Raw genomic sequence first — 12,131 nt, 5'->3', positions numbered from 1 at the left:
GGGGGGGATGGGGAGGGGTCACACACTTGAGTGTTCACTGTTGTCCAGGCAACATTTAGCCATAGCAATAAAGAAGAATAAAAAGATTATAATATAATGTGGAATGTGGGGCTCTATAATACTATTTTGGGTACAAAATTTGGGATATCCCCACATTAAAAAAAAAAATTGCACATGGTTCTACTTGTGTGATTTTGGACATTTGGGTCCTACTAACACATTATTCAAGATCTACATGATATATTTTGTTGCCTCCAAAAAAGTTTACCTTGATATGATGATTTTTGCCTAGTTACAATAGGTAACAAGTCACATCTTAATTCACATAATTTGAATTTGTTCAAATACTTTGATATGATGAAATGTGAGTCATTAGTACATAGTTTATGTTATTTATCTGAAAATTAAGAAATGGATTGTCAAATACCACATTTAAGATTCTTATCAACTTCACCTTTGTTTGAAAATTTTAATAATTTCTTATACATATATATACCAATTTGTTTTACGGTAACAATATTGAATTCAGCTCAATTTATTTACATTATTAGCGAGTCATCTGATTTTTTAATTGAATACATGGAATCACAATGTTTAGAATTATTTCTTGTGATGTGTAAGCCTATAGATCTAAGTATTCAAAACATGAAATCATGTTTACAATTTCAAATCACCTTCTTAAGATTTAGAGTTCATTTTTTTAAAATTTGCATTTTGTAGTTACTATGTTGGATCCAAAGTAATTTTGAATTTGCACCTTCCAATCAAGTGGTTGAATTAGAAATTTTTATTTAAAAATATTAAAATATCAAAAAAATATACATAAAAATTAAGATGAGCCAAAACATAATATATATATATAAACTTAAATTTTTAATTTGAATAAACAATAGAATATAATTTTTCAATGAAGAAACCCTCAACGTAACACATAAGATGGCTTCACCACTGCCTTTCATTTTTTTTATTAAAAATAAAAAAATTATTTTCGATAAACTCTGAATTATTTTTACCAAATTTATACTGTTGATGGCATGATAGGTGAAAGATGAATGAATGAAAGTTGACAGGAAAGTAACAAAATTTTACTCAAAAGTAAATCTTTTTAACTTCATGAAGTGTCAAAATTTTAGTGAAGTCATTTCTTTCAAACTTAATTTTATGCCCCATCATACTCATTGACTTTGGACTTTGGACGAAAAAGTTGGTTTAGGCCATGATTAATACTCCATTTCTTCGTTTATCGTAATTTATGTGATATAATTTTATTTTTAATATAAAATATTTATAAAAATAAATATTTTTATTTGTTTGAATATAAATTATTTTATCAAAGATAAAATATGTATATTTAATTTAAAATTAACTAAAGATTAAAATCGAATCATATAAATTGAAACAGATGATTACTGCCCTATTAAAAGCACACTACCCTATTAAGATGTGCATGTGTAGTTTAATTAAGTAGTTTCTTAGCATGCTAATCAAAGAACTTACAACTTTAATTATGGCCTAAGTTATCATAGGATAAGATCAATGCATCTCATCTTTATCTTATTTTATATAGTAATGTTCTATTTAATTAATTGTGGTCATGGAGTAAAGTCTTTTTTCTTACTTGAATAGAGTGTTGAAAAAGTTTTTTATTTTCCTTTTTCAAAGTGAGATTACTTTTAAGGTTTCCAAGCTTGAAATAATTATCCTACACTCATAATCACATGTTTATTAAAAATAAATTAATTTTGAATGTGTGATATTATTTGTTGCTTTATTTTCTTTGTATCTTATTATTTTATTATCGCATTTTTTTCCTAACCTTCCATTAAATATACATGTTCTGCTGAGTTGAAGGTCTATCGAAACAATCTCTCTATCCATTCACACCTACAAAGATAGAAATAAGATATGCGTACATCTTATCATCAAATTCAACATTTTTATCCAAACACGTAATAATTCATTTATAAAATGAATTGATTTCAACATTTATCAAATGGGCTCCTAAATAGTGGCCCAAAAAAGCTATTGGCTAGATTAAGAGATCAAAACATAATGGATAGATTGCCATAGTGGACACAAAAATAAAAATGGGCCTCTTATAAACAAGCCCAATAAACCTTTTTATCAAACAGGTTTCAAAATCGAACTATGAACATCTCTAGGTGGAATAATTAATAATTACGATGGTATATTTATAAATATTTACAAGCAAGAAAAAATATATGTGTTACTTATATTGAAAGTTAAGGGTATTTAATTTACGTCTAATCATAAATTTTAAATATTTTTTATTTTATTTTAAAATTTATAAAGTTAAATTTGATGCTGTAATTGTCTTCGATTCAAATTCAATAAAAGACAGTTTTTTATCGTATATCCTAATCTTGGTCTTTTGCTTGTTGTTGGGAGGTGGTGGATTAGAAGAAAGAGTTAATTGAAATCGTACGGTATCTCGTAACATTAGTCAAGAAAGTTGATATCCATGAAACACATCAAAATTTAGATCTTAGAAGGCTTAATTGAAACCGATGAACATCCCGTGAAATTAAGTGAAATGTAAAATAGTCGGGTGATGTAACGTGAAATCAATCGAAGATACCACGATTACGATAGAAAGACAAAAATACCCTTATAGAGATAAAATTGAATTCCACACCATACCATTTGCTAATTGTCACTTCATCCGTAAGCAGCAACAATGTCGACCGTAAAGATAACACCGTCAGCTGCTTCATTTGCGACTTCTATCAAACACCTTGCGGGCATTCAACTACCTCGACGCCAAAACACCATTTTTACCTCCAATTCCACGAAGTTCAGAGCACCCAGAAGAGGTTTTACTGTATCAATGGCGGCTTCAGTCGAAACCCCTCTTGAAGTTTGCGTCAAACAATCAATCACAACTCCTAACAAGCTCGGTGACTGTATGTCTCTCCTTTTGAAAGTTTGCGCAATTACTTAGCTTTCATGTCATTGATATCCTTTTCAGTCCTGAAATTCTTGGAGTTCATTTGGGATTGTAAAGGCAGAGTAACATTTCATGATTATACTAAAAAGTTAGTGTTTTTAAGAATATGAACAATTTTTCATTACCAATTCCACCAAGTTTAGAGCACCCAGAGGAGCTTTCACTGTATCAGTGGTTTCACTCGACACCCCATTTGAAGTTTGTGTCGAACAATCAATTACAACCCCAAATAAGCTCGGTGACTGTATGTTTTCTCTTGAGAATTGCAAAATTTCGTAGCTTTATTTCGTTGATATCTCTATTAATGCTGACATTCTTGGAGTTCATGTTTGATGCATGTTCATTTTGCACTAAAATTTAGTGTTTTTATGAGTATTTTTTCGTTCCCTAGAAAAATTTTGGTAGTGATAAATTTTTTGACTACCCTTCATAGGTTGTTTGGATGGTTGTTGCATGTTTTATAACATATCCTATTGAATACGATATTTGGATTGATCATATCATTTCCCGTCCTTGCATAATGTCACGTATCAGTAATATGACGTGCAAACTTACAAAATTATAACAAGGTAGAGTTATTCTAAAAAAGTAGTGCACAGAGTAAATGGGATTATTAAATAATAAGCAAAGGCAAAATGAGAAAAAATATCAACGTAAGAGGTCATACCGAATCAGTCATTACATAAAATGAGACTTCATAACGATAAATTTAGTGATACAACGTAATAAAGTTGAAGTAACAATCAAAATGAATATTATATTAAAGTAACAATACAACATAATGCTATTGGTAGCAACACACTCTATCAATTAGGCCATTTTACCTAACTAGTTGGGGTTGGATTTGAATTGTTTGTATCCATTTCACTTTATTCAAACGAGTATTCAATGATCTGTATCCATTTCACTTTATACTAGTCATTAGCCTACACAATTCTCCTCCTTTATCTGGGTTTGAGAACGGTAATGCTTTGTGAAGCTCAGCATAGATGGGGTTGGACTTATGCAAGTAGAGGGAAATTAAATAGGAACTTCAAAGTTGCAATTTTTCTGTTAGAATTTCTCTTGCCGGTGGCAAATGTAGTACATGCAGTGCTTATTGGGGAATTGTAGTTTGAACATGTCCATTAATTAACCTTTTTCTTATAGACTAGCCTGTTAAATCATAGGTACAAATTATTGCACTAGTGGCATTAGTAAAAGAACAAGATTTTAAGTTGAGATTTTGGTGTAACAATGCTTTCATTTTCTCATTCAGGCCCATTCACCCAGAGGGTTTTGCTTACGTTGGAGGAAAAACACCTTCCATATGACATGAAGTTTGTTGACTTGAGTAACAAGCCTGACTGGTTAGTTTGAATACCCGTTCGTCTAAGTCTCTTGTTGCCACAAGTGATGATAGATTAGTTTTATTTCCAAGCTGCAAATTTTGTAAGTAATTGAAATTCTTTTGATAACAACTTATCTAGGTTTTTGAAGATAAGCCCTGAAGGTAAAGTTCCTCTTATTAAGCTTGACGAGAAATGGGTGCCAGATTCAGATGTCATCACACAGGCACTGGAGGAGAAGTTCCCCGAACCTCCGCTGACAACTCCTCCTGAGAAGGCTTCCGTGTGGGTTTACCTGTTGCTATTATTGACATACAGTTTTCTCATTCAAAATAGGCATGCGTGGTTATATATAACTTCTTACTGAAAAGAATTCTACATTTTGATTTTGACAATCCTTTCAGAAATAAGTCTTTTCTGTTCATTTCTAGCTGTTATATGATTATTTCAATCAATAACAGGAGTTGAATGTTTTCTGAATCTTTGATCAGTCTTTCAAATCTTTTGACCCCTTGAGTGACATATTTGTGTTTTTGTTCCATTATGTACCACACGTTTTAAATGCATTGATCTTTTTTTTTTTGAAGAAAAAAAGAACTAGATTGAGCACTTCTAATAGATATGAAAGTAGGCTTACAAAAGAAGACGGGACTTTGCCTTACCACTTGTTATATCTGAGGGTTTGCAAGATAATTTCTTTACAGAAGTGTGCCAAACAAAACCATACCAAAAAGGCAAAAACCAAGTCCTTCTATACATGTAATTTAATCTTTGAAGTTTTCATAGAACAAGCTATCCTATCCTTTGGGCTATGTTAGCTTTCAAGTTACATGTAAGTTGTAATTCAGCCATAGCTGTCAAACAGGCCCTTCCTTGCTATGACTTAGAGACATGGCATCCCCTTCTCATCACTCTTGACAGCAGTTTTAGTGTTCATCCACAGTCAAAAGCATTGTTCTGATTACATTGAATTGTCGTCCTGAATAAATAGTAAAAGCTGGTTCACAGCCGTAAGGTTGCAAAATAACGTTTTTACTGCCACTGTTCCCGACCGAGATGTATGTATCTGTGACCAGCTTTCACTTTGTAGCCATAGTTAATGCTGCTATTTTATATAGTGTCTGCCTATGAAAAATCTAATTACTAATCATTTATAGTGCACAACTGTTTCTCATTATCTTCCATAATCTTGTAGCGGATCAAAGATCTTCCCCAAGTTTGTTGCTTTTCTGAAAAGCAAAGACTCCGGTGATGGAACAGAGCAGGCTTTACTTGATGAGCTGACAGCTTTCAATGATTACCTTAAAGAAAATGTAAGTGCTTGTTTTTCGGTATTAACCAAATTTATTTGCCTTTGCCAAGATTCACAAATTGATCACTGCTTGAATCTGAGGAAAATGTACATTGTAGTGATAAGCAAAGTGTTGTCAGACAATGGGTTTGTTGCTTTATGTGTGAAGATAAGTGTCCAACATTAAATGAGAAACGGTCAATTCTTGAATCTCACTTTGAGGAGTTGGATTAAATTATTATATATTGGATGTTAAATTAGTTATTTTAATTGAAACTTGACTATGATAGTACTAAATTCAAATATGTATGGGACTTCAAATTTTTTTTTGTAGATTACGTGCTTCACTTTTAAGAGGCGCACACTTTACTTCTCGCTTTTCACTTCAAGCCTCATGGATCTTGTCACTATGTTATGTTTTTTGCTTCTAAAACATTGCTGCTGAAGTTAAATAAAAGTGGTTTTCACTTTTCTTTTAGTTGCTATTTGTTGGGGTTAGATCTGCTTCAGCCTAGTTTGACCGTTGCAGGAAATCAATAAATCAGCATGCTTGAAGAAATTGGCTGAAACACACATTTCATTTTTCTTACCTCAATTTTTTTTCTTTCTTTTAATCTTCTCCAAATCGAAAACAAAGCTAGCTAGCATCAACGCTGCTAGTATCTCTAATAGTGGTATTGCAGGAAGAAAACAAGGAGAAAGATAAAAGATGAATAAAAGAGGAATGTATAGAGGAGGTAGAGCAACTAGTAGATATACTAGGATCTTTGTAATTAGCCTTCCTAGTCTCTTTTAGTTGCGAATTTTTGGAGGTCACCAGCATATCTTCTTTTTTTTTATGACAAGGGAAACCCGCAGCCGTTACCCTTTGGGTGCGCACAGGGTAAAACCCCCGCTCCTATGCAATAGCTCGCAGACGGCAGACCACACAGGAGAGGTAGCCCGCACTAGGCAAGTCTGGGTCACCAACATATCCTTAATGCTGGGGAATACAACATTACTAATTTCAAATAATAATAAAAAAACCCAAATTAAGCTCGAGTTGATTGATACAGACAGTACTTGTTGGTGGCCACGACCTTCAACTATACTTGACGTTTTGTTTTCTCCCTTTCTGTGAAAGGCAAAACATCTTTTATTGAAGCCCTTGTTATTGATGAAAAAGAGAGTATCTTTATTTAAAAATCTGAATAGGAGAAACAAGTGTCTTGGTTTGTGGCAATTGTGAATTTGCTGAATTACACAAATGTGAAAATCCACATTATGCATATCTTTCTCAAATAGTTTAATTTTAGATTATTTTTTTTCCAGCTTTCTGGCTACTGTTGACGAAGTTATTCTTTGTTTTCAACTGAAGGGTCCATTTATCAACGGAAATGAGGTATCTGCTGCTGATTTGTCGCTTGGACCAAAGCTATATCATTTAGAAATAGCTTTGGGGAACTATAAGAATTGGTCTATTCCAGATTCACTTTCCTACGTGAAATCATACATGAAGGTATCCGAAGCTTATGCAGTTCCTTCTTTAGGTTAACTTTATTTGTTTATTCACTTTTTGTTCTTAATACTATTCCGTCCATAGAGATCCTTGTTCAGTTGATGCAGCAATTGCTTGCTATGTCAGCTTTAGGATCCTTAACTTAGCTTCGTCTCCCAGTAATTGCTAAGTAGTCTCCATTACCCATGAATGAAAGATGATCAATCTATAGATATTTGCAATCTCGACTTTGTTTATTCTTTTATCTGTCAGTCTCAAAAGTTGAGATTTATGGCCTTCCTCAAAATTGTTGTCATCTCTCTTTATATCCTAAGAATTAGTTTCAGTGTCTCAGTTCATAGATTTAAAATACAAACAACAGTCAATTGTCATTTGTAGAAAATTGACCCCTCAGCTTCAGTTTTATGTAGTTTCTTTCATTTTTATTGGCTAGGAATAACTTTGAAGTTCTAAAGTTCTGATATATTTGTTCATGTGCAACATTCATTAGATTTAGATGAGGATTTTCTATCTTATTGGAGATCCTAAAGGCCAACTTAAACCTAAAATTTGCTTCGGCTTTGACTCGGAAGTATTTGGAGGTGCATGGAGAAATAGAATTAAGGACAACAGAATGTGAATCAGAGATAATATGCTTTCTTTACACCATTTCTTCTTCCTGTACCTCCTAAAATTCTCCTCCTCCTCCAAACCCTAACAGATAAAAAGATGAATAAAAGAGAACAAATAAGGAAAGATCATTGACGAGTCAATGGAATTCTTTTTTGGTAGATAATAGTTATACATGCATTTATCGGTCTGGTGAGACAGTTGCCAACTAGATAGTTTCTAATACCTGAATTTGTTTTGTGCTCAGAGTATATTCTCCAGGGATTCATTCATCAACACGCGGGCACTAAAAGAGGATGTCATTGAGGGTTGGCGACCAAAAGTCATGGGTTAGACAAACTATATCATCTTTTGCATTTCTGAGGATTAGGTTTTTTTCGCAAGGTTTAGTAAGCTAGCATTTGGAAGGCTGTAAGACAGTTCTGTGCCATGTATATTGTTATTAAAACACATACTCATCCTTGTTCGACTGAATGATAGCCTGAGTTATATATGTAATACATACTTCCTAAGGCTTGTGCATATGCAAAAATTCTTACTTTTTCAGATCAGGAATGTTATAGCAGAACATTAATGTTAATCAATTGGTGTAGAATTCATTTTTAATAGTCAAACTTTAGTCATGTGATGAATATATCTGCTAGGGATCTAATTAGATTAGTAGTTTCCAGTGAAAACATGTTCCTCTTTATCAATAGAGAGACTGCGAACTTGCAATCAGTTGGAACTTATTCCTTGCTGCATGCAGTTTGTTTGCCAAGGGTAGTTTTGTGTACTGCGATAATTTCTATATCGATTGGGGTGCAGCCCTTTGCATGAATGTGGGATGCTTGGTGCACCTGACTACCCTTTTATTTTTTACAACTATAGAAAGAATTTAGAACAGATTAAGTAGTGAAAACTTGTTGTGTGTTAATTTATTTTATATGTTGTAGTCATAGTTCATGTGCAATTCTATTGGGCGGAAATACTTCTGTTACAAGCTTTCGAGCTGATGATCTGTTATTGGAATTGCATAGATGTTTGAGAAAACTGGTGACTAACATATGATAAACGATGCCTACATGATCCAACTTGATGAACTTACCCTATTTATATGGCATGTTTCATATCTATACCTGTTCCCATAAGAAGAAATACGACACAAAGATCAGCTCCATCATACTTACCTTTACTTATACAGACAATTCTTTAAGGTATATACAGTGTCTTCATCATGAACTATTCAGCTATCAATTCTGTCGATTTGCAATATAACTAGCAATATGATAAAGAGGTGCTGCCTTTGCAGAGTCGAAGTAGCTTAGCTCATTCATGGCCTTAGCCATCAGCTCACCGGCATACTGTCGAGCCTTTTCTAGCCCCATCAACTTAGGATATGTAGCCTTATCTGTTATTAGGTCCTTACCCGCTGTCTTTCCCAGCTCATCTGATGACTTGGTAACATCAAGAATATCATCTACCACTTGAAACAACAGCCCAATGCACCTAGCGTAGCTCCTCATTCTCTCCACATCAACCTCATTTCCTCCCCCCATTATTGCCCCACAAACCACAGCAGCCTCCAAAAGCTTCGCCGTCTTATGTTGGTGAATGTACTCCAGTTCAGTTAGGCTGACTTGTTTTCCCTCACTCGCCAAGTCCACAATCTGCCCTGCCACGAGCCCTTCTGAGCCAACAGCTGAACCCAATTCCCCAATGGCTTGGACCACTCTTTGGGGTGCCACATTCTGAGTCTTGGTAGCCACATGTTCAAAGGCCAAAGACAAAAGTGCATCCCCTGCAAGAACTGCAGTGTTTTCTCCAAAAACCTTATGGTTCGTGGGCTTGCCACGACGTAGATCATCGTTGTCCATGCAGGGAAGATCATCATGGACGAGTGACATGGTATGGATCATCTCAACTGCGCAAGCTGCAGGTATAGCTAAGGATTCATCCCCTCCTACAACTTCACAAGAAGCCATGCAGAGGATCGGCCGGACACGTTTTCCTCCAGCTAGAAGTGAGTACCTCATGGCTTCATGAACTTTTATAGGCTCTTGCATTGGTATTGCTTCATCTAGTGCTTTGTTTACCTTGATTGCCTTCGTTACCATGTATTCTTGAAACTCAAACTCAGGCAAGATGAATTTCTCTGCCTTGGATGAAACATCTCGTTCCTTGACTTGAAAAGTTTGGAACGAGTTCGCAACATCGCTAGCGTGGATTTTCTTGTGAAGGAAACTGTAAGATTGGCTTGGTGGGAGTTTTCTACTGAAATCAAAGTTATTGTTTAGGGTATTAGAAAGGAACAGATTGTCAAGGCCAGAAATGGTAGCTAAAAATGCCATTGTTATGAGTTTTTAGGAATTTTGAAGAAAATTATTATGGCAATGGTGCTAGTGGTGAAGGAACAAGGTCATTCTTATATAGTACTTTTTATATAGGTGAGTGATGCTTTTATTCCTCTTGCATAGGTTTATAATTATTCCTTTAATTAAAGACTTGGACTTTAGTGAGTTCTATACAGAAATACGTTTCTTCCCATCTGTCCTAGTCTTATCCTTGGTGTACAGGGTTACCTGATACCTATTGCTGGTGAAAGATAACAGGTATACCGTGGAATTAGTTGAGGTGCAAGAAAGCTAGTCCGGACACCACAATCATAAAAAAATTATATTTCTATGAAGTTACAGCACAATTTACAACAAGTCCATATTCTATATTCAAAGTTAGTTAAAAAAATTTGATGGCTACTGCACCATTAATATGATGGGACCAGAAAACTCATAGTCTACTTGGATTTGTGTTTATATGTACCCAATTTGGCAGTGAGTCTGGTGTTATACTTGTGGCCTGTGGGTCAAAATTTTACGGCCGCTATTTGACTTGTATTCATCTTTAAAATCTTTAACGATTACCAACTCTGACGTTTGAAGTTATATATAGCTGAAGTTCAGACAAAAATGGACGAACTTCAATAAAAGAAGTCCATGCAAAAATGATTGAACTTCGATTATATATATTTGAGTTTCAGCATCACATGTCTGGAATTGTTTCCAAGTGGATAGACTTGCAATTTTTACGCATTGTGGGTATAATAACTCGATGAATATATAGCATGTTTTTAATTTCTCACATCAAATCGTTCCTTAATTATAGTGTAACTTGATTTTATGTAAATATCGAATGCGTTTTTAGTATTTTTACAAGGATATCAGCAAGTAACCAAAAGCAAAAATTGTTTAAAATAGAAAGGAAGAAGCAAATTCCAAAGATTCCATAGCCTGCAGAGACAAACTAAATAAGAGTCTGGAGCCTAAAGGTATAAATATTAACAAAAATTTCAAAACGGTATATAAAAGTTTATATTAATCAAAACGGTAAAATCGCTGGAACAACAGCGATTTCCTCTGCCGTATTTTGCAAAACGTGATTTTTTTTAAAAAAAAAAAAATCAAGAAAATCGGCCATTTTTTTTATAAAGAAAATTGCTTTTTTCCGGCGGAGGAAGTCGCTGTTGTTCAGATGATTTTGCCGTTTTGGTTAATATAAAATTTTATATACCGTTTTTTAGAATTTTTATTAATATTTTATATCCTTTAGGCTCCGAACTCAACTAAATAAACAATAGATTTACAAACTCCCAAAATACAAAGATGTTCCTTTGGAAGCATCAAATTTTAGAATCATATAAACAAGACAGCATGAAAATTAAGCATTTTTTTATTATCAGAAAACAAACCAGAAAAAAAAAATGATATTGTTCTAATAATATGAAGTGGTCCTTTTTCTGTCATTATCTCATATGAAGACAATTTTGTTGGTACTGGCTATGTTGAGAGGGAAATTCGAGTCGTCAGCAAAACACTATCGTCTATTTCAAAAATATAAACCCTTCAGCAACCTGGGTGTATGCAACACGAGTACTATCTCTACGATAATAACAAAGTAGGAATAAGGTATGCGTGTATTCTACTTTCTTCAAATTTGATCACACTTATGAGGGGATCATACTGATTGTTGTTGTTTTTTCAAGTCATTCGAGTGATAATAATTCATAATTCAAAGGTGTGAAATGAATCAAGTACTTTTAGCTATTTTACTTGCTTTTTATTACGAAAATTGTATTTTTCGTAGTGAAAAAAAGAATGAAGGATGAGATGTGTGTGCTATTTTAGATAAGTTTGAGAGATAGTCTAAATACTTACTTGACTTATCCCCTTTTTTAAAAATAAAAATAAAGAGGAAGTCTTGCGAGCAAGCGAAAAGGAATATATTAGAATAATATTGCGTGGCAGATGTAGATCGATTATGTTTGCTTATATACTTACTTCATGTATGATCTATCGATAATTACCTCTTTAAAGGTTGTGAACACTTCATTCTTTTCAGGCTTCATTTGTGAAATTATACTGAATATGTTATTATTGTCGTTGAATATCCAAAAGAGATCGA

At 33.7% G+C, this 12,131-nt stretch overlaps 2 protein-coding genes across 2 annotated transcripts; one reads left to right on the top strand and one right to left on the bottom strand.

Annotated features, from left to right (window-relative positions):
* Positions 1-2,656: 2,656 nt before the first annotated feature.
* Positions 2,657-8,278, top strand: LOC107004866 (glutathione S-transferase DHAR3, chloroplastic). Its single transcript, XM_015203249.2, has 6 exons — positions 2,657-2,924; positions 4,227-4,317; positions 4,438-4,581; positions 5,492-5,609; positions 6,945-7,085; positions 7,942-8,278. Exons 1-6 carry the CDS (start codon positions 2,699-2,701, stop codon positions 8,026-8,028), a joined length of 807 nt encoding a protein of 268 aa, XP_015058735.1. The 5' UTR covers positions 2,657-2,698; the 3' UTR covers positions 8,029-8,278.
* Positions 8,279-8,926: 648 nt separating this feature from the next.
* LOC107004865 (geranylgeranyl pyrophosphate synthase 7, chloroplastic-like) lies at positions 8,927-10,024 on the bottom strand. The gene has a single exon (NM_001323429.1). It carries the CDS (start codon positions 10,022-10,024, stop codon positions 8,927-8,929), a length of 1,098 nt encoding a protein of 365 aa, NP_001310358.1.
* Between the last annotated feature and the right edge of the window lie 2,107 nt (positions 10,025-12,131).

Source organism: Solanum pennellii, chromosome 11 (assembly GCF_001406875.1).
Source record: "Solanum pennellii chromosome 11, SPENNV200".
NCBI classification, from domain to species: domain Eukaryota; kingdom Viridiplantae; phylum Streptophyta; class Magnoliopsida; order Solanales; family Solanaceae; genus Solanum; species Solanum pennellii.
Note: the sequence above shows the minus strand (reverse complement) of the source record. Positions and strands in the feature narration are given on the sequence as shown.

Bases quoted from the DNA above. Each gene is read 5' to 3' on its own strand.
- LOC107004866 (XM_015203249.2), top strand. From the start codon at position 2,699: ATGTCGACCGTAAAGATAACACCGTCAGCTGCTTCATTTGCGACTTCT. The intron at 2,925-4,226 runs GTATGTCTCTCC...TTTCTCATTCAG, and splicing joins TCCTAACAAGCTCGGTGACT to GCCCATTCACCCAGAGGGTT. The intron at 4,582-5,491 runs GTGGGTTTACCT...ATAATCTTGTAG, and splicing joins CCTCCTGAGAAGGCTTCCGT to CGGATCAAAGATCTTCCCCA.
- LOC107004865 (NM_001323429.1), bottom strand. From the start codon at position 10,024: ATGGCATTTTTAGCTACCATTTCTGGCCTTGACAATCTGTTCCTTTCT.